Source organism: Macaca nemestrina, chromosome 5 (genome assembly GCF_043159975.1).
Source record: "Macaca nemestrina isolate mMacNem1 chromosome 5, mMacNem.hap1, whole genome shotgun sequence".
NCBI classification, from domain to species: domain Eukaryota; kingdom Metazoa; phylum Chordata; class Mammalia; order Primates; family Cercopithecidae; genus Macaca; species Macaca nemestrina.
The window spans coordinates 163,872,397-163,895,664 of record NC_092129.1 but is presented as its reverse complement, the minus strand read 5'-3'; the positions used below and the strand labels follow the sequence as shown (position 1 = coordinate 163,895,664).

At 44.0% G+C, this 23,268-nt stretch overlaps 1 protein-coding gene across 1 annotated transcript in view; it reads right to left on the bottom strand.

The window, feature by feature from the left end:
• Nucleotides 1-22,831, bottom strand: part of LOC105482516 (membrane bound glycerophospholipid O-acyltransferase 1) — a 111,867-nt gene extending 89,036 nt beyond the window's left edge. Inside the window, exon 1 of the mRNA XM_011742648.3 lies at nt 22,019-22,831. Within this exon, the coding sequence (XP_011740950.2) occupies nt 22,019-22,117 (99 nt within the window). The 5' untranslated portion in view covers nt 22,118-22,831. The remainder of the gene's footprint in view (nt 1-22,018) is intronic.
• Nucleotides 22,832-23,268: the final 437 nt, after the last annotated feature.

The following is a 23,268-nucleotide window of genomic DNA, read 5'->3' as shown; positions in this document are numbered from 1 at the left end:
TCCATGTTGTACTAAAGGGCAGGATTTTCTTCTTTGTAAGGCTAAGTAGTATTCCACTATTTATATATTACATTTCCTTCATTTACCTGTTGATGGACACTAACATTGATTCTATATCCTGGCTATTGTGAAAGCTCTAAGTTTTTTTTTTTTTTCTACCTTTTTCAAGAGAGTCTCACTCTGTCACCCAGGCTTCAGTGCAGTGACACAATCTCGGCTCACTGCAACCTCCACCTCCTGGGTTCAAGCAATTCTCTTGCCTCAGCCTCCCAAGTAGCTGGGACTACAGGCACCCGCCACCATGCCCAGCTAATTTTTGTATTTTTAGTAGAGATGGGTTTCCACTATGTTGGCCAGGCTGGTCTTGATCTCCTGACCTTATGATTCACCCGCCACAGCCTCCCAAAGTTCTGGGATTACAGGCATAAGCCACTGTACCTGGCCGCTCTAAGTTTTTAAATACGAAAATACTATGCTTGTTTAAAAAATATAAATGTAAAAATTAAAAAGTAAAAGTCTTCTCCACCCTCCCCAGTAAGCCAGGTGATTGAGAGAGTCACGGTCAACATAACCTCTGTCTTTATTTTAATGACTGCCATTTCAGAACTACATAGATAGGAAGATAAAGTATTTTTACGTTTTAAATTTAATGGGACATGAGGTCATAATACACACTACTCTACCACTTGTTCTTTTCACTCAGTATGATGAGTACTTTTCAATGTGACCTCATTTTTTATAATACTTGCATATAATTCCATAGCTTGAGTATACCATAATTAAATCTATTCCTCTACTGCTTCACATTTAGGAATCTTTCTATCTTTAAGTGCCACTGAGAAAGGCCACTGCTTAAACCACTTATTTGTCAATTAATACTAAAACAAGAACCGCTGTGGACTGGCAGCTAGATAAAAAGCAGAACTTCGGGCAGATAGGTAGGAACATCAGGCAGGCAGGAATTAGTTTCTGTCGATGGCAATCATTACCAGACAGCCTCTGCCTGACCACCACGGGGGACAGGGGACTCATCAACTCCAGCAGTGATCAAAATTGATTTACAAAGGAACTCTACTTTATGATGAGTTGAAACCTACCTTCCTAAAGTTTCCATCCATTGGGCTTAATTCTGCTAAGGACACAGAACAATTATTCTCCTCAAACTGCCAATAATTCCTATCATATCTGCTGTGGTTTGAATATGTCCCTCAGTTAAGTTCATGCATTGGAAACTTAATCCCCGATGCAACATATATGAGGGCAGAATGGATTAATGTCATTACTGTAAAATCCAGGTTAGTTATCTCGAAAATAAGTTGCTATAAAGCAAGCCTAGCCCCTGGTGCCTCTTTGTCTCACACACTCACTTCCACCTTCTAATTTCCACCCTAGGATGCCTCTTGTCAAAATGCTGGCACCACGCTCTTGAACTTCCCAGTCTCTAGAACTTTGAACCCAATAAACATCTACTGTTTATAATTTACCCAGGCCATGGCATTGTGCTATAGCAGCAAGAAAAGACTAAGACGATATTATATTGAAGGCTTTCTCTACCTTAACATCCCCGCTTCCTCCAACAATGTCTCCTCATAAGAAATAGGTTCAAGGCCACACTTTCTTGCTCACTTTCCTTCGGCTACACCTCAGTTTGCCAGTGTCCCTCCTAAAAGCTAACACCCAGATTTAAGCCACTGAACACCTGGGTGAGTGGTGACTTGACCAGCACAGAGTGGACCACTGTGGCCACCTGCCTGCCACAGTATCACCTGCTGCAGACATAACAGCAAAATAAGTCCTCTGAGTCATTTCGCCACATTGGACAAGCCCAACAGGGCAATTGCAGAGATGAGATAACCCATGTATTTAGCTCGATATAATAATATAGGAAGCACTCAGTTTTAAAAAGCGTATTTATAGCTTTTATAGCTATATTAGCACTATAACCAGAAGTTGAAGGTAGAAATACTCCCATATGATAGAACAAATAAGGGTACCTATGGCCTATACCTTTTCAGGAGTTATGCATATTTTCCTTTACATTGGAAGAGACAGAAAGAAGTTATATCTTTTACACGTCCAACCAGTTGGAAAATAAGTAAACACTGTGGCTCAGCATCTGTTTTAGAAAACAACTAATTCTTTTTTTTAATTCCCACAGATGAAGCACTCGAGTGACTAAGAATACACTCAAACTAACAACCTTTCAGTCCACTGACAAGAACTAATGTTTACCTGATAAAAAGTCATTCCTTTGCAAGGTTCTTTCACACTTCCTGGGTACACTAAACTTATTTGCATTTCAGATTAGATTTCCACCCTCCCATTTCACAATAGTCAAAAATGTTTTTCTTTCCATCTGTCATCTACTTCTCACTTATTGCCTTCTTCTGCCTCATCTTTTCTGCCCTAAAGTAGCAGAAGTTACTTTATCATCCCCTTGTTATCCTCCAAGTTGAGTCTCTTCTTTCTCTTCCAGCTACTAACTAAAAACCAAACTTTCCTTCCAAACACCACCCACGCCCTCCTCACCGCCCAGGCATCCTATCTATTCATTAAGAGAGTCCCAAGAACACATTTAAGTCCAAGACATTTCAGTGGAGCCTGACAATTGTCCAACTTAGACCATCAGAAATAAAGTCCTACAAGACGGAAAATGTCTATTTCTGACATTCAGTGCTGTAACAATGAAGCCTTTTCTCTACTGGCTTCAAAAATGTGATGGGGCTGACAATGGGAAATAACAGGAAACAAAAATGCCTATCTGTTGCCTAAAGAGTGCACTAAAGGCCGGGCGCGGTGGCTCAAGCCTGTAATCCCAGCACTTTGGGAGGCCGAGGCGGGCGGATCACAAGGTCAGGAGATCGAGACCACAGTGAAACCCCGTCTCTACTAAAAATACAAAAAATTAGCCGGGCGCGGTGGCGGGCGCCTGTAGTCCCAGCTACTCAGGAGGCTGAGGCAGGAGAATGGCGGGAACCCGGGAGGCGGAGCTTGCAGTGAGCCGAGATCGCGCCACTGCACTCCAGCCTGGGCAACAGCGTGAGACTCCGTCTCAAAAAAAAAAAAAAAAAAAAGAGTCCACTAAAACCTTTCCCACGCTTCCCCAACCTCATTTGATATTCATAACAACCCCTTCATGTAGGTATGATTAGCTCATTTTGCAGATAAGGAATCAGGCTCCAAAAGTTTAAATAGCTTGCCCAAGGTCACACGCCTAATAAATACTGGCTCCAGGCCTAGATCCCAGCTCTTCCTAGTCCTATGCCAGTGTTTTTCCCATTACTATAGCAAGGTGAGCTCACAGGACACACCTCAGGAGGAAATCCAAACATCGGTTACACAACCTGGATCTGAAGTTTTGTCTACTTTTATTCAGCTGGTACGCTATAATTTCTCATAAGCAGATTTTTGCATGGATTCTTGTGGCTTACACAAGATATGCTTAGAATGATTCTGTAATAAGGAGAGACTGAATCCGGTACCTGAGAGGCAGAATAGCATTTCCAAGGTCGGAACTTAATGAGAGGCTACCTTGGTGAGCAATGGTAAATGCATGAAGATTGTCATTTGGGTATGGCTCTGATGTTTGATGTTATGGGGAGATAAAAATATTTCCCTTATTAAAATACTATTCATTCATGAAAATTACCTGTGAGGAGCCTAAAGAGCCAAGAGGAACCAAAAATCCTTCACATATGAAGAGTATTGCTCGGGTATTTTGTAGAAACCCTCGATTGAGATTTGTCTGATGTTTTTCTCAGAGACGGGGTTAAGGGTTATAGGTCTTTGCGAGGAAGACCACAGATGTAAAGTGCCATTTTCACCACACCATATTAAGGGTAACACACTATCCACAGAGCTACCACTGTTGATGCTGACTTTGATCACTCAGCTGAGGTAGTGTCTGACAGGTTTCTCCACTGGAAAGTTATTCTCCCCACTCCCCTTTCCACACTGTACTCTGGAGGGAAGTCACTATGCACAGCTGACATTTAAGGAGTGGAGAGTTACATTCCACCATCTTAAGGGTGAGTGTCTACATAATTATGTGCAATTCTTCTGCAGGGAGATTTGTCCATTTTCTCTATTTATTTGCCTATTCAATCATTTATTTATATCGGTATGAACCCACAGATGTTTATTTTATACTTTGAGTTACAACCCAAAATTTCTATAACCTATAGATTATAGATTTATAGATCTATAATCTAAGTTTTTTGTTTTTGTTTTTGTTTTTGTTTTTTTGTTTTTTTTTTTGAGGCAGGATCTGGCTCTGACACCCACACTGGAATCAGCAGTGGCTCAATCATGGCTTCACTGGAACCTCTGCCTCCCGGGCTCAAGGGATCCTCCCTCCATGGCCTCCTGAATAGCTGGGACCATAGGCATATGCCACCATGCCCGGCTAATTTTTACATTTTTTGTTGAGATGGGGTTTTGTTATGATGCCCAGGCTAGTCTCAAACTCCTGGGCACAAGTGATCTGCCTGTCTCGGCCTCCGAAAGTGCTAGGATTACAGGCATCAGCCACTGTGCCAGCCTAGACTTCTCTATCTAATCTATACTTCTATAATCGAATGCTTCTTTATTTTGTTGCTCAGACTGTTGCAGCTTTGGCCACTGACAGCAGCTTCAGTTGGCTCCTATGTCCATTTGACATACTCTTATGACTTTTGGTTTTTCTGTTGGAATTCTTCCATACACTCTACCATACAAAATGTTCCAGGTTCATCTTGTATATATTCTGGTCCAGTGCTAGAATCAGGCATTTCTCCAAAAAGCCTGGATCCTTTTACTGGAAAATGGTCTTAGAAACCAAGATCCAGGCTTAAGTGTACTCGTTGCTAATGGTGTTGTCACCTTTTGTATACGTCTCAGCTGACACGGAAAGAAACTACGCGTGCGCGCGCGCGTATGTGTGTGTGTGTATGCATGCACACAAATCCTTGAATATACACCGATCTATAAATATGCTTATATGTAACCATCTGTATCTATATTAAACTAAACATGAGTTCATACTGATACACTGATCACTTCATGCACAACCAAACTGTCAGAAAGTAAGAAGATTCCTCAGATGCCAGAAATGCAAGAAAAACCAAAAATCAGAGATACAAGCATGCCTGGAGCTGGCATTTTTCCCTGGGGTATATATCCATCCAGGTGGCCTAGAGTTTGGGCAAAGGAGACAAAGCAGGCTGAGAAGGGAGAGGTGGAAGGAAGAAACGAAGGTTGTGCATAAAATTAAGATTTATCCCGAAGCCAGGACCCCTCCTAAATTCTGAAGGGAGACACCTTACAGGGATGAGGTCCTCCCCACAGAGGGAAACAGCAAATGTGTTCTTATTTGGGCCTTGTCTCTGGGTAGAGGGACAAAAAGTGCAAAGCCTCCCCTGAGAATGAGAGTTTGGGGGCCTAAATTCACATGCCGTGTGTGGTCAACAAAAATCCAAAGCAGCAAATGCATTTTAAGTGAGCCTGGATTGGGAATACCTCAGCTGCAGGAGCCTAAATTCTATCAAAAGGATTCCACTTTAAATCTGGTCTCAAAATATTTCCACAGATACTGCACAACAGAACATAAGCACCCAATCAAAAATCACCAAAGACCCTTGGAAATGTAAGAAGCCAGTCACAAAGACCACATACTGTATGATTCTATTTATATTAAATGTCCAGGAGAGGCAAACTGAGTGAGAGAAAGTAGATTAGTGATTTCCAGGGTTAAGGAAGAAGGGGGGATAGGGAGGTAGAATATGGGAGGAAAGGAGGACTACTAATGATCCAAGGTTCTTTTAGATGGGATGAAAATGTTCTAAAATTCAATACCATTGTCACAATCTTGTGAATATACTAAAAAACAGTGAACTGGACCAGGTGCAGTGGCTTACACCTGTAATCCCAGCAATTTGGGAGGCTGAGGCAGGCGGATCACCTGAGGTCAGGAGTTTGAGACCAGCCTGGCCAACATGGTGAAACCACATCTCAACTAAAAATACAAAAATTAACCAGGCATGATGGCGCATGTCTGTAATCCCAGCTACTCAGGAGGCTGAGGCAGGAGAATCACTTGAACCCAGGAGGTAGAGGTTGCAGTGAGCTGAGAGAGCACCATTGCACTCCAGCCTGGCCAACATGGTGAAACCACATCTCAACTAAAAATACAAAAATTAACCAGGCATGATGGCGCATGTCTGTAATCCCAGCTACTCAGGAGGCTGAGGCAGGAGAATCACTTGAACCCAGGAGGTGGAGGTTGCAGTGAGCTGAGAGAGCACCATTGCACTCCAGGCTGGACAACAAGAGCGAAACTCCATCCATCTAAAAAAGAAAAAAAAAAAGGGAACTGTACACTTTACATAGGGGAATTATAAGGTAAGGTAATGAGATCCCAGAATAGAAAGAAGACATTAATGGAAAAACTGGTGAAATTCAAGTCTGAAGTTTATTTAATGGTTATATACTAATATTGGTTTTGTAGTTTTGAAAAATATACCACAGTCATGTAAGATGTTAACACTGGGGTAACCAGGGTGAGATGTATGTGAAACCTCTCCATACTATCTTTATAATTTTTTTTTTTTTAAAGAGATGGGAGTCTCACTATGTTGCTTAGGCTGGTCTCAAACTCCTGAGCTCAAGGGATCCTCCTGCCTCAGCCTCCCATGTAGCTGGGCTTACAAGCACATGCCTCCCGTGAAAGGAAAGTAAATTTCAGGACCCCCAAATCACTAAGCCAAAGGGAAGTCAAGCTGGGAACTGCATTAGGTAAACCTGCCTCCCATTTTATTCCTAAATAAGATAGCTACAAAGATAAAAAAGCTACAAACCACCCTCACAATCTGCCCACAAGGAGATTCCTTGTGGACAAAGGACAAGCAGAACTCAAAGCCATCTCTCTGCCCATGTGACACAAATGCATATCCAATGGCTTCCTCTGCCCTATGGTTTCACTAAGCCAGACTAAGCAAAAGTGACTGTTCCTCTATGCTCCTCTCACATCTAAATTGTGTATTCAGTGAAAGGCTAATCAGAAACTCAAATGAATGCAACATTTGTCTTTTATCTACCTATTACCTGGAAGCCCCCTCCCCTGCTTCAAGTTGTCCCACCTTTTAGGACAGAACCAATGTACATCTTATACAAATTGATTGATGTCTCCTCTCTCCCTAAAATGTATAAAACCAAGTTGTACCCCAACCACTTTGGGCACATGTCGTCAGGACCCCATGAGGCTGCGTCACAGATGCATCCTTAACCTTGGCAAAATCAACTTTCTAAATTGATTGAGACCTGTCTCAGATATTTTGGGTTCACACTCCACACCTGGCTATCTCTACAACTTTTCTTTAAATCTAAAAATATTACAAAATTAAAAGTTTATTTTTAAAAAATCACCTCTCTGGTCACAGTGGCTCACGCCTGTAATCCCAGCACTTTGGGAGTCTGAGGCGGGTGGAACACTTGAAGTCAGGAGTTTGAGACCAGCCTGGTCAACATGGTGAAACCCCATTTCTACTAAAAATACAAAAAAAAAAAAAAATTAGCCAGGCATGGTGGCAGGCGCCTGTAATCCCAGCTACTTGGGAGGCTGAGGCAGGAGAATCGCTTGAACCTGGAAGGCAGAGGCTGCAGTGAGCAGAGATCACACCACTGCACTCCATCCTGGGCGACACAGCGAGACTCTGTCTCAAAAAACAACAACAAAAAAAAAAGAGAGAGAGAGAGAGAAAGAAAAGAAAAGATCACCTAAGAATTTGTTCCATCTAATACGAAACAAATGGCAATCTTTTAAAATCCTGCAAGTCACTTTTTGAAATGCCCATGAGACCCTTGGCACTTTCACTTGAGGTAAAGAAGGTTCGTTGCAAAATAACAGAACAAAGGTGCTCTCTAAAGACCAACAAGTTCAAGACCCTCTTCAGGAAATGAGATGCATTAGTGGCCCACCCTATCTATGGTTGCCTAACTAGCATTTTCCAGTCTTCACTGATGGTCACTCTACCATCTTGTGACTTTTCTTAGTCAATTCATTGACATTTAAGTTCATTTCCTTTTGTTTAGCAATTTTCAGCCTAGTTGTTCTTGTAACCATTTTTCTTGCTCTTTTCTAACTTCTCCAGTTCTTCTAGAAACTTTGCAGCAGCGAACCAAATCTAGACACATATTACTCTAACAAACATTTGAAGGTTGCCAAGTATACAAGAGGTTTTTCAGCTCTCACAAAAAGTCATAAGCAGTCAATTTCTAAATTGTTTTATAGCCCACTAGCTTCCTCAGGATTCTCTCTGCAATTGCAACCAGCTAAGAGAAACAGCAATAATTCATCATTCATTGTTAATGTTAAATCAAGTTTATCCTAAAGTTGCCTCCTTACATATTTTAATTTCGACCTAAATGTTCTTCTGTACATCGTAAACTTCAACAAGTGGAGGTGTAAACAGACCGTACCTACATACTAGTGTCAATCACCGAGTTTTGGCCAATCAAATGTATCCAAATATTCAAACCTTCTTCAAACAAGGCAAACACCATCCTGTAATCAATCCAGCTATTTCTGTACCTTACTTCCGTTTCCTGTACTTCACTTTCCTTTTTCTGTCCATAAATCTTCCACCACGTGGCCGTGCTGGAGTCTCACAGCCTACTCTGGCTTGGGAGGCTGCTTGATTCGGGAACCACCCATTGCTCAATTAACTCCTTTAAATCTAATTCGGCTAAAGTTTTTATTTTATCATTATGATGAAACAGAGCTCCACCGTCTATTTTGATGAAATGATTGTTCTAATATACAGCCTCACTTTGCCCTTCTTTTAAACTAACAAAACTGGTAATGAGATGAATATATTTTCTAAAGACACTCTAAATACATCTGTAGACAGAAAAAAAACCCATGTACATCAACTTAAGTTTTGTACCATAATAAAACTAAATATGAAACCAGGTAAACTTTAACTCAACAAGAATGAAAGTACCAAAAAAAACTAAAAACAAAAACAAGAAAACATAGTCTTTTATTTCCTTTTTGTAAACTCTTCCCCAGTCTGCATACATGAATAAGAAAGAAGAAAACCCTCTTTTTGTCCTTCCTTCCACAATTTATATAAACTGACTTTCTGAATTTAATTCTGTATAAATGTTGATTTCCCTCCTTTTTGTTAAATAACGTGCAGGGCCCGGCGTGGTGGCTCATGACTGTAATCCCAGCACTTTGGGAGGCTGAAGCAGGCAGATCACGAGGTCAGGAGTTTGAGACCAGCCTGGCCAACATGGTGAAACCCTGTCTCTACTGAAAATACAAAAATTAGCCAGGTGTGGTGGCGGGCACCTATAATCCCAGCTACTTGGGAGGCTGAGGCAGGAGAATCTCTTGAAACCAAAGGGCGGAGGTTGCAGTGAGCCAAGATCATGCCACTGCACTCCAGCCTGGGCAACAGGGTGAGACTCTGTCCCAAAAAACATAAAATAATAAAATAATATGCAGGTAAGTTAACATTTATTGTTTGGAGACAATAGGCAATTATCTTTTACTAGAATGCAGAAAGGAGGCTATAAACACCTCAACATTCCTAATGGACAAAAAATAGAAGCTCTTTGCAACATCTTTCTGCCAGAGTATAGTTCACATGTTCCTAAGGCATCCTGGCCTTACTCTAGGTGAGGTGAAAGAAGATAGAAGATTCCAGAGCCCCAAAGGCCAACTCAGTTCACCCAACATGTGGTGAATGGCACACATTTCATTTGGAGAAACAAGAAAGCAAATTATAGAGGTACAATCTTTTTAGCTAAGTCCACTAAAATTGGAAGAAAAAAAGTCTTGGTTTGTCATCTTTACCTTCAAAATGTGTTCTTTTACAAGCTAAAACCAACCCTTTTGAACTAAGGTCGAAGGTCTTGAAATTCCAGAGCCAAACTGGTCTTAAAGAGCACTGTTTCCAGGAGATGGGGATATCAAGAATTCTAGAGAAGTCTACTGCCACCAGGCCAGTAGGAGGCAGAGTCATTTTTATCCCTAAGGCACAAGAGATAAGGGAAGAGTTAATGTCCTTACGCCCATATCCCAAGTCACTTCTCTCCATTTAAGGGGACACTGGAAACAAACCCCAAGTCTTCTGCCTCCCCCAGCTCATTGCTCTTCCCCTCACAGATCCCATTGTAAGTAGCACTCCAGGGTGTCCATATTCCTGGGAATGTGAGCAGAGGAGGCAGTGTCACCATGAAAGGACCCCTCTCCAACCCTCTCACTCCCCCACCACCACCATTTGCAGCATTTGTTAAAGGAGAAAGTGTAGGGTGACCAGTCCCCCACCAGGTTATTTAAGGGTGTACGTCCGCTGCTTGAACCTTGAAGGCTGGGCAGTCAGCCAAGGTCATGGTGCCCAGCCAAGGAGCAGGTGTCCCCGAGAACCCAAACATCCCAGAGAGTATCTGTGAACCTATCCAAAAAAAAAAAATACACAATTGCATCACTCAAACACAGGAGGCAAAGAGCCAGAAAATCATCTCCAAAGCAATTTAGACACAAGAGGTGATGAAGATGTCTAGAGCTGTCCTGCTGCCACCCAGGAGTATCCCATATATAAGTCCTAATAAATTCATCTACTTGCCAAGTTGGACTTGTCTGAGTCATTCTTTGGTCTCTCAGCTCCTTCCCAGTTTGTGGGGGAGTTATAATTCCAGATTTTTCTCATAACACAAAACCATGACTGGAAGAACAGAAACAAAGCTTTCAGAAAAGGCAGAAAGGAAGTTCAAAAGTCACCAGAGCTCTATCTATACAGACATGAATCAATCCCTAAGAGACATTGTTAAGTTGAAAAGAAGAAAGGAAGAAAAGAAGGAAGGGAGGGAAGGAGGGAGGGAGGGAGGGAACCATAGGCTATCACTTATGTCAAAAAATGAGACAAAAAGATTCTGGGCATATGTAGACACAGACTATCTCTGAAACCATGCAACTGAACCATGGAAATCGGGCCAGCTGGAAACAGGGGAAGCAGCGGTGAAAGAGATGGACCTTTCCTTATATCCCATTTTCTGCTTGTGACTTCGATAGTAAGTGCCTGTACTACCTAATCGGAAAAGTGATTTTTTTTTTTTGAGATGGAGTCTCACACTGTCATCCAGGCTGGAGTGCAGTGGCGTGATCTCAGCTCACTGCAACCTCCGCCTCCCTGGGTTCCAGCAATTCTCCTGCCTCAGCCTCCCAAGTAGCTGGGACTACAGGCGTGCACCACCACACCCGGCTAATTTTTGTATTTTTATTAGAGACGGGGTTTCACCACGTTGGCCAGGCTGGTCTCGAACTCCTGACCTCAAGTGATCCACCTGCCTTGGCCCTTCCAAGTGCTAGGATTACAGGCATGAGCCACCCTGCCCGGCCGGAAAAGTGATTTTTGTAAACTGTATCTGTATAAAATAAAAGCTTTTAAAAAATCAATAAAAAATAAAAATTTAAAAGAATGTGATAGATAAATAAAATGAAAACAGAGAGCAAAAAAGAATACCGGGGTAGGGGGTAGGGGGTGGGGAGTCTTAGGAACAAAGAAGTGCCAATCTAGTGACACTCACAGTTAAACCACTTCATGAAATTTCATGAAATGACTTTTGAGTTTAGTAACTTCCTGTAAGTCTTAGCAACCTTTTGCTGTTTACCTTTGCTGACTTACCTGTTTCAAGTCAGCCACAGAATGATGAATGAGACAAAGCTAAAAAATAAATAAATACATAACAGAATATTTTAAGATTTTAACTCCTTGTTTGAAATAAGAGTTTAGGACAACTTGAACACAAACTTTTCCAAGGTACCCTTGCCTTTCTCCAAATTACATTAGAACCTGAGTTCCCTGTTTTGTTTTTTTGTTTGTTTGTGTTTTTTTGGTAAATAAACCTGAGAGTGGAATATTTATAATAAAATGGTAGTTTGCTGGAAATCCCCAGCAATATCAGCCCAGAAACCTTCATTAAACCCTTTAAGGTGATTGTGGACTTTCAAACCCATCTCTCAAATTAATCAGTTTTACTAATGCATAAAAGATTAACCACTGATAACTTTAAACAATTAAAAACAGAGCTCCACTAATAAAAGGAAGTTGATAAATGATTCACCAAGGGCCTTTTTTCTTTTCTTTTCTTTTCTTTTTTTTTTGATAACTAAAAATCACAATGCAAATAGGTTAATGAATTAATCTTTTTGCAGATAGTTATATTTCTCAAGCCCAAAGAAATAGTTATCTTTTAATAAAGCACATTTTTAACCAGCACAAACTATTTGGAGTTACTTTTCCCACTGATGACTCTCTATCTTTGTGTTTGCATGGCAAAACTACTAGAAATTGTTATTAATGAGACTGCAATAAGTTATCCCTTTATCTTGTTTACTAAAAGAGCTGACTTAAAATAGAAAACCGTTGAAAAGCACACAGTCACTGTTACTAAGTGACACAGACTGAATTCTTTATACAAGTCACTGGTACAAAAGATATTTCCAGATTTTATCTCTTTAGATATAATCTTTTAATGAAATTTTCCTTTATAAATGTAATTCCTAGCTGGGTATGGTAGCTTCCGCCTGTAATCCCAGCATTTTGGGAGGCTAAGGTAGGAGGATCACTTAAGCCCAGGAGTTCAAGACCAGCCTGGGCAACACAGCAAGACCCTGTCTCAATAAAAAGTAAATATAAAACAAAAAAATGTAATTCCAAAGCCAAGCTACAGAATACTTGAGAGTATTTGACTATATGGCATCTTTTGTATGTATGACTTGACTTTAGACTGCTAAAGGAAATTTCTACATGTTCACAGAAATCTGAAAAAACTGGGCCAAAAAAAATGATACTAATAGCTGCATTTATAACTGGAGGTGATGAGTATATGAACTGCACACAATGAAAATGGGAATGGAGTATGCCATCTTTAAATAATCCAAGATAAACATTTCACTATCAGCAACTGAGCCATGAATTAATTTTCAAATTAGAAATTAGGCCCATTTAATCTGATATTCAGGTTCCAAATAATAAACAGGCCTAATTCAGTTGGTGAAAAGAACTGGCTCCCAATTTTATCTTAATTAAGTCATTCATTCCAATCCAAAAATGTAAATAAAATTCCATTTCAATTCAACAAACATGTATTTAGCTCCTACTTTGTCCTAAGCATACAAAGATGACGAAGATGTATCCTGGGTGGTGTTAAATAAAATTAATAAGGAACGATTGTTTTGGATCGAGCTCCTGCACTAGGCCCCACAGACCAGACCAAACCAGAATGGAGTCACTGGTACTAGGAGCTATATAAACAAACAACTTTACAATGGGCCCGTTTTCAAAAAAAAAAAAAAAAAACAGGAGCTTCACAGCAACCAACAGAAAAGGGGCCCAGGCTACCTGAGCCAGTATAAGGAAGTCCCATCTTTTTTAATCTTATAAGGAAAGTAACTTTGCTTCTTATTCTTTGCTTCTGCTTTCTTCAGCCTTTTCTACCTGTAAAGTCCACCTCTTCAGCTCAGCTCAGCCTTGCCATTTTACAGATGGGATGATGCCTGATTCATGAATCACTAATAAAAGACAATCCGATGTTTACATTCAATTTGTTGATATTTTCTTTTTGGATAACGATCCCTGCCCACAAAGAATGTGACTCTCTTCTCTTCCTCCCAGAATATTCTGACGGTCTCATCTGGTCCCTCTCCCCTCTAATTTCCCTCCTGCTTCTAAAGCAGCTGCTCCCAGGAAGTTCTCCCCCAGCACCGTCTCAGGAGAGGCCCAGAGATGCCGAGGCCCCGCGTCCTCCGGCAATGGTGTGTGCGTTGAGCACATGTATTTCAAGGCTTACAGGCAAACAGCAGTTTACCAAGTGTCTACACGTCTATCTCATAGAAGGCACAGGTAATTCACTAATCTCTGTATCTCCATTTAGCCCACTAGCACACAGCGCTCAATAAGTAACTATGGCAAGAAGCCTCAGTCAGGCAGGACAGGAAGACCAATAAATATCGAAGACGTAAAGTGAAAGGCAGAGCAATGGAATATGGACAGAATGCTATGGAGAAACAGAGAAAGAAGGGGTCCATTTGGCCCTGGTGGGGAGGGAGAACTGGGTTGCAGAGGGAAAAGAGGAGGAAAGGATTTCAGGGTCCAGCCTGGAAATAGGAATTGAGGACCAGGACGAGGAATAAACCTCCAAGGAGAAGGAAGTGTGTGTGTGCAGAGGCTGGAGGGTGTGAAAGACACACCGTGTTTGAGGGATAGGAAGTAAACAGTCCACTGTGGTGGAAGCACAGCACACAGGGAAAACGGTGCTGGGATGCAGTGCAGCAACCAGGAGCACGGCCTCCAGTGACAGACCTGAGTTCAGGTCCTGCCTCTGCCCCTGCCCAGCTACAAGCAAGTAACATAAGCCCTGGGGGCTGCTTCCTAACTTGAAATTTGGGGAACAGGCTGGGTGTGGTAGCTCATGACTATAATCCCCACATTCTGGGAGGCTGAGGCGAGAGGATCATTTCAGGCCAGGAGTTTAAGACCAGCCTCGGCAACATGGCAAGACCACATCTCTACAAAAAATACAAAAAAATTAGCCAGGTGGGGTGGTGTGCACCTTTAGTCCCAGCTACTTGGGAAGCTGAGGCAGGGGGATTGCTTGAGCTCAAGAGTTTGAGACTGCAGGGTGCCATGATCAAGCCAGCGTACTCTAGCCTAGGCAACAGAGTGAGATCCCATCTCAGAAAGAAAAGAGAGAAAAGGAAGGAGGAAAGAAGAAAAAAAAGAAAGAAAAAATTGGGGGAAAGAAGGAAGAAATTTGGGGAATAACTTTTAGTACTGTATTAACTGAGAGAATGCATGCAGAGCAGTGCTGGGAGCATAAGCATTCAATGTATGGAGTTGTCAGTGTCCTTAAGCCAGACAGGTAAACTGAGGCCAAGTTGTGAAGAACCACCTCTTGTTCCATGACAGGAAGGCTAAAGCTCCAGGACACACTAGGCCTCTGCTTCAAATGGCCAGGGAATATATGGCCATACCTGTGATCTCTCTGTCCTCCCTTCAATTTTTGTCAAATCTAGCCACCAGACTGTGACACCAGCCAGCAGTTTCCAGTAGGCCAGCCCACCTTCTGGACTTACCCGGAATTCTCCACCATGGAGATGGCCCATCCTCACACAGGCTCAGAGGGACGGTCCCCAACTCCACCAGCCCTGTCCTCTGCAACTGTGTGGACCTGGGGGTTTATACCTCACCATCTTACCCCCAACACATCCACATTCAATGCCCTCAGGCTGCTTCCAAAAGGCCCCCCCACCTGCCACCAGCAAGCTCTTCAGAACCACAAAGGAACTTTCCACCACATGAACGTGCAGCTCCAGGAAGGACTGCAAAGTTCAAAATCAGTCACTGGACACTGCTTCATCAGGGTTCTGAGACCCTAGGGGGCCACCCTAGCTGCCTAGACCCCTCCCACACCTCTCCAACCCTCACTCGCGTTTTGCAAGAGCCACTTCTCAACTTGCATCCATGTGCTGCCCCTGACTTCCTTCTCCCCCTCCTCTGTGACTCATATTCCCACTCCCTTCCTTTCTACTGCTGACCTTCACAAAGCCCGCCCTCTGTTCTCATTTTACCACCATGACAGCAAAGCCAAGGTCAGAAGCAGCAGGTCAGGGCTTTCCCAGAACCCCCCATTGCTGCTTTGCACTGTTTTCTTTTTCTCTTTTCTCTTTTTTTTTTTTTTTTTTTTTTTTTTTTTTTGAGATGGAGTCTTGCTCTGTCACCCAGGCTGGAGCACAGTGGCACAATCTTGGCTCACTGCAACTTCCCCATCCTGGGTTCAAGTGATTCTCCTGCCTCAGCCCCCCGAGTAGCTGGGACTGCAGGCATGCACCACCACACCTGGCTAATTTCTGAATTTTTAGTAAAGATGGGGTTTCACCATGTTGGCCAGGCTGGTCTCAAACTCCTGACCTCAGGTGATCTGGCCCCCCTCGGCCTCCCAAAGTGCTGGGATTACAGGCGTGAGCCACCAAGCCCAGCCGCTTTGTACTATTTTCCTTCCACTATCCTCATAGGAAACCTTTCGTCCCTCCAGACTCCCCCACACTCCTAATGTTATGTGAGAAGATGCAGGCAGAGGTGCAGGCTGAGTGCATGACAGACAGCAGGCCAGGTCACACCCTCTCTGCTCCCTCTTCCTGCTTTCAGAATCTACCCACCTCTGGTGATTCCTCCATATTCCTGGACACCTTAGGGACCTCAGAGTTTTTTCCACCGCAACTCCCCAAATTCACCTGGATACCGTCAATGTCAAGAAGGACAATCCATCAAATACAAATACCCCATTTCCCCTGCTTGCTACAGTGAACAGACTTTCACCCCGGTCAACCCACAGGTGCATACCCCGATTTTCATCATCACCCAGAAAGACTTCACTAGAAATCCTTCACTCGCATATCCCAGCCCTCCAGCTCTCTCACTTCCTCTGTACCTGCCCCTCCACGAACCACCATCTCAAGAAGTTTTCCTCTTCACTCTTATCACCACCAACCATTTGTCAGCATCTTTTAACATCCGAGCTTCTTAACTTCCCAACAACCTTCTCTGAAAACTTCTGTTTCACTTTTGCTCCTGAAAGGAGCTGCTGAAAGAAACAAAGCACGTATTTGTGCATATTCATCGGTCTAAAAATGTATAATTGTCAGTAGGTTGATTATATTCAGCGGCTCATTCAACTGACCTTGTCAGTGCTTGCTCAATTTCCCTTAAATACTTCTCTAACCCTGCACTCATCCGCAAAACCCCTGCTTCCTCCTCCATCCCTACCTCCTTCAGTGAGGACCTTCCATACCCCTTCACAAAATGAAAATCTTTTCACAACTTAAACCCCGCAATATCCTCCCTTGACTACAGTAATGGCTCTCAAACTTTAGTTGGCATAAGAATCACTCGGGAAGTGCCCTCACACCCTGATATTCAAATTCAGCAGGATAGGGCGGGATCCCAGAAACACCCATGGCAGAAGATTCTGATGACAATCCATGCACCATATTTGAGGAGATCTGATTATCAGGCCAAATCCAGCCCACTGCCTGTTTCTGTGTGGCCTACATGCTACAAATGCATTTTACATTTTAAAGGGTTAAAAAAAAAATCTACGGAAGAGCATTTCAAGACTTGTGAAAATTACATGAAATTTAGATCTCAGGATCCATAAATAAAGTTCCATGGGAACTCAAGCCTTGACTACAAAGAGACTTTAAGTTAGTTTGGAATTAAGCTTATAAACCCAGCAAGATAACTAACAATAGAAGGTCACATTTACCAAGCATTAAATGTAAACAGTCAATTCTACATGAGTCCAGCATGTCCTGTGGGCATCCCTTCTCTATTCTACCACGGCACCATCTACAAACCTGTACAGCGCCTACACAGGTCTGTGACCATATACAGCCTATACACTTACATCGGCCTTTTGTTTCCTCTAGAGTATATAAGCCCTTGTAGGATGGGGACATTGATTTTTTTTCATCCTTGTATTTCTACCACATGGCCAGGTACCTGGCACTAACAGCATTAAATAAATATTTAATTGATTTAACAATGACTGGAATGTGAGCTGAGCTTTTAATGAAGGACAAGACTTAGATAAGAAGAGAACTGAAGGCTGGGCTTTGCAAGCATGGCCAAGGGAAGCAACCAGGACTGACAGCTCCAGAGAGGTAAAGAAACTTTGTAGTCGGCAGGGTGCAGTGGCTCACGCCTCTAATACCAGCACTTTGGGAGGCCGAGGTGGGTGGATCACAAGGTCAGGAGTTCGAGACCAGCCTGACCAACATGGTGAAACCCCATCTCTAATAAAAATACAAAAATTAGCCAGGCATGGTGGCATGCTCCAGTAATCCCAGCTACTCCGGAGGCTGAGGCAGGAGAATTGCGTGAACCTGGGAGGCGGAGCTTGCAGTGAGCCCAAGATGGCACCACTGTACTCCAGCCTGGGTGACAGAGCTAGACTCTGTCTCAAAAAAAAAAAAAAAGAAAAAAGAAAAGAAAGAAAGAAAGAAATGTTGTAGTCATGGGCCCAGGTGAAATAATCAAACTTACTCCTGGTATCACCATTAGTATGGAGTGCCACGTCTTTAAAGCTGGTCTTCATTCATTCAGACTTTTAAATGGTGACAGAAGCTTACATTAATAATCCTAAACATTCGCTGTTTTAACCTCAAAATTATTTCCTGGATTCTTATCTCCTGGTCTATTTTCCCGTTGCCCCTTTTTCTGCTGAAGCTAAATGGGGGGGGGGGGGCGGGAAACACCTCAGAGAGTCCTAGTGTAACCCTGAATTCATACTTCATGCACGCACACACACAGAGTTTGGGGTCACCATCAGGTAAAATACCCCAAAAATGCTTTGGTGGTGGGCAGAATTTCCAACCACCAAACTGGAAGTTCCTTAAAGCCTGGAAAAACTTTCCATTTCAGCTTTCACATCTCCTAGGACATAACTGTGCACTACACAAAGTACTAACGTCAACATTATCATCTGTTTTGGCAACTGAATCAATCTTGCAAACCTTTAGTTTAAAGGCACATCAAGTTACACTCCACAACCAAAACAAAGTGGGGAGGACAGGAGCAGATGATTCCTTGATTCCCCCAAAATGGGAAAGAAAAGTGCTTGCCTAATTTATCCTAAGTGAAGGTTTTTATTGGAGTAATCCTACTAACTACCGTAGCTCTGTACTTGCTCACTGGACAGGGGCCCATCATTTAGAAATAAAGTTTTCAACAAGCTTATCTTTGAAGCACCTAGAGAGGCCCACAAGTCATCATCCCATTTCCTGTATTCTGCATCTGAATTACTATGCTCTATCTGTCTCTAATTAAGGGAGATAATTTTACATTTCACATCTTTTTTTTTTTTTTTTTTTTTTTTTTTTTTTGAGACGGAGTCTCGCTCTGTGTCACCCAGGCTGGAGTGCAGTGGCGCGATCTCGGCTCACTGCAAGCTCCGCCTCCCAGGTTCACGCCATTCTCCTGCCTCAGCCTCCGAGTAGCTGGGACTACAGGCGCCCGCCACCACGCCCGGCTAGTTTTTTGTATTTTTAGTAGAGACGGGGTTTCACCATGTTAGCCAGGATGGTCTCGATCTCCTGACCTCGTGATCCACCCGCCTCGGCCTCCCAAAGTGCTGGGATTACAGGCTTGAGCCACCGCGCCCGGCCACATTTCACATCTTTAGAAGGATGTCAGACTAATCAAAGTCCCTGGAAAAAAAAAATCATAGACTTTTCCTGAGTGTAGTCCTAACCATTCAGGCTTTCCTATTTAAGGATGCCACAAAGTTAACAGAACAGATAAATGCAAGAATCAGATGAAAAAGAATGAATAAAGAGTTCTCCACATACGAAGCAGAATGCTTACCAGGTATTTCCATTTTTGCTGATAATAAACTACTTGACACAGGATCCAGAGGCTAAAGACATTCACAGGAGTGCAATCAATCAGGAATTAGGATGTTAAGACATTAGGAAAATGATTCAGTGTCCTTAAGAGGCATACAAAAAACCTATTTGAGTAACTTGAGATATTTATTTTATAATTTTGAGCATATCCCAGACCAATCAAAAGTCACTCTCTAATAGGACAGGAGCAAACACGTATCAAGGCCTGCACTCTTATCCTCGGGTTACCCCTCAGATCTGGCTCCACCGTTACCCTGCCTGTCCTGTGCCATAGGAGGAGCCCCTGCAGGCTGAGGCCAGTAACTTTTGGGGGTCACTATGAAGAGATGAAAAGGCTACAAGGTAGGAAGAAGGACTGAGGTTCTCTCTTATTCTTCACGACGTCCAAGCTGGTCCTGCTCTCACAAATGGCAGTGAAGTTCCTCCACTTTCCCTTTCAGCTGCCCCCTACTTCTGATCTCAGCACCTCAACATCCTTTGTTGATTCCCTTAACCTTGCCCATGCCCCTCTAAGTAATTCATTAAAGTTCGTTCATTTCAGCCAATGGGGTTGGTTCCTGTTTCCTGCAAGCACCCTGTCTGATACAAGAACCTTCCTAATGTAAGGCATTTTACATCATATAAAATTTCTCAACCTCAAAATGTAGGTCTTATTGTCATCTCCCATTTTACACAAGGATGCTGAGGCTCCAAGAGGGTACAGTACCAGCTGGCAGTCACGAAGGGAAGTTTGCTGGCAGAGCTGGAATTGCACCCAGGTCAGTCTGACATCTAAGCCCTTAAAAAGCCTTAAAAATGTGAAAGGGAAAAACACACAAAGCTTCCAAACTCGCAAGTCACAATGTAGCCTCCTTGGGCCTAAAATAAGCTACCTGGGGCACTGCCTTTTAAGTGCTTCTTCCACCAAGGGTCATCCAGACTCGCTCCTGCTGGAGGGTGGTCAGACTGACCCAAGAGCCAAGAGATCTCAGGTGCTCCTGGCCATGGCAAACATTTCTCCTTCGGTTTACCCCGGAAGTCCCTCCCTCCCTCCCAGTCTTAAACATCCATAAGGCTCTTTTGTTCCTTTTTATGAATTAAAACCAGAATTACCTTTATAGGAAAGTAGGCGATGCAATTGAAAGACATTAAAAACATTATTCTAGCACCTCCCAGCCGTAACTTGTCACGGTCCTGTAGCCATACAAAAAGCCTTCCTGGAGGCTTTCTAGCTATGTAGAAGAGCTTAGAAGAGAAAATGCAATTAAAATACCCTCTGATAGGGAGTGGAGAGGTAAGTACAAAACAAACTCCCCTTAAGGAAATTCAGCTATGAGTTTTATTTAATTTCAGAACTAAAGAATTTGCTATTATGTCTGCCTCTGCCTGGGTCCCTGGGTCTATCTCATCCTCACCAGAAACTAAAGAGTAATTTACAAAAGCACAAATGCTTTGGCACCTGAAACCCTTCCCAAGTTCCTGACTTTCTCGATTTTGCGACTGATGAGAACACAATGGTCGTGTCAGGTGGAGTTCTCAGTCAGGTCCTCAGAGTGAGCCAGGTATGAGGGTGGCTCAGTAAACAGGACCCGAATAAGGCAAATGTCCAGGTTTCACTTTCTCGTTGCTGAAGGGGTGTGCGGAAAGGGCAGCAGGTGTGCTCTTGTTAAAAGGAAAGGAAAAGGAGCACTGGTGAGAGGAAGGGGAAGAAAACCGGGCAAAAAGCATGAAAGAAAACAGGAGCGCATTGGGTCCTCCCCCCGCATGCCCTGCCCATTTCCATTTAAATCAACATTTACTGATTGGGTCACTATTAAGTATCCCGCAGACCTAGCCTGCAGCACCTGAAGAGACAAGGAAATGCGTAAGACGGGCTTCATCTTCAGGAAGGTTTCTTGCCAGGAATCGCTGTTGTTGCCATTTTTAATTTTAATGGTTGTAGATAATTCCTGGACAGTTCAAATAACTTTACTGGGGCCCCTCTCGTCCCACTAACCTGTCCTACTCAGAAGCTCCAGCCCCAGGCATATGAGCCAACCGAACCCTGGGAAAACCGAAGTGTCCTTGTGTGTCCCGCATCACACATGGTACAAAGTAACTGTCACCCCTGAACAAGCCTCGCCGCAGAAGTCTAAAACCCAGGTCTTGCATTCAAAATCTATAGACTACAGTCTACAGATTAATCGCCCTTATTTTTTAAGTAGGGTCATCTAAGTTAAAAATAATAACGACTTGAGGACACTGATGAAAGAAACTCTGGTTTCATTTATCAGACTACTTCAGAACTTGAACTTGATTACAGGAAACGAGGCAATCCCAAACTTAAAGAAAAAATCTTAAAAAAAAAAAAAAAAAAAAAAAAAAAAAAAAAAAGTTCAGTCAGTCGAACTTGCCGCGCAGGCTGTACCAATATTTTTCACACAAAAACACTAACATCAACTCAAGAAGGAAAAAAAAAAAAGCCAACTGTCTAGTGTGTGGCTGTAAAATTCGCCATGGAGGCGGAGGGACGGTGGATAACACTTTCGCCCGCCCCACGCCCGCGATCGCTGGGGAGCTGGGGTCGCTGCGCTCGCGGCCCACAGTTACCTGGTCCAGCGGGATGCCCAGGAGCTCGCTGAGCGGGTGCAGGCAGGTGGAGCCCGTGGTGCGGTAGGAGAGGCTGGACGGCTGCGGCTCTGCTGCCATCCTGCATCTTCGGGAGGTGGCTGCCCCGGTCCCAGCCTGCAACACCCCCTGCTCGGCGTCCTCCCGCCCGGGTGCTCGTGGGTGGTTGCCCCGAGGGGCGCACGGCCGCCTGGCTCGCGGGGGAGCGAACCGGAGACCGGGGGACACGAACCGGCGCAAACTCTCGGGGCGCAAACTTGGCGTTGGCGCTGGCGCTGCAGCCACGGGCGCCGTAGGAGGGCCCGGCCCAATGCGCCCCGCTTCCCGCTCCCTTCCTCTCCACGCCCATTGGCCCGGCCGCTCGGGACGGCCCCGAGAGGAGGAAAGGAGGGAGGAAAAGTGGGGACTCCGAGCCCGGCCCCCGAGCGCCGCCCGGCCCGCCCAGCCCGGCCTGCACCGAGGCGGACCAGGAGAGTGAAAGCGACGCCAGCGGGCGCCGCCGCCTGGCCCTACAGCTGGAGGCGGGACGCGCCTTTCCTCCTCCTGGGCTGACCGTCCTAGCCCCCCGCCAGACGCAAAGACCTCACCCAGCGGGCGCCTTCCACTACAGAGCACCACCCACCCCGCCCCACCCTGTTTTGGTTTCTTCGTCGCCGCCGCAGTCGAAGCGGCTGAGTGGCTGCGTTTCCCTTTCAAGCCCCAAAGGGTTCCTCTGCCAGTGGCTGGAAGCTCGAGAGACCCTGCGCTGCTCCAGAATGCCGCAGCCACCAGACTCCCTACTTCCTTTACCCTCCTCTGCGCTAGGCATAGTTTCCTACACCCTGATCTGACATGCTCGGTGTCACACAAGCAAATAGAGGAGACTGCTAGCTTCGGGTCACTTCCGTCTCTGTGGAGTGAGAATTATTTCACCTCTATAAGAAACGGTGTTTACTGTTATACTGTGTTCATTCTGATAAGTCATTTGCATGCCACAGGTCCTCAAAAAAGGCACCTTGCTCCTTCTCTGCCCCCAGACACCCATGCATCACTGTTACTCGGAAAACTTTTCCAAGTTATTGCTAGGTTCTGAGAAACATAAAAATCTTGAAGCCTTTCCAGGAATCGCTAGCTGATGAAAAGGGGTTTCAGGAAGGCAGTATTCCAGGCTGCCGGGTAGAAAACGAAAGAAAGTGAGCTCACGTGGCCCCCAGGCTCCGCCGGGTAAACCCCTGGAGCATTCGCGCAGACAA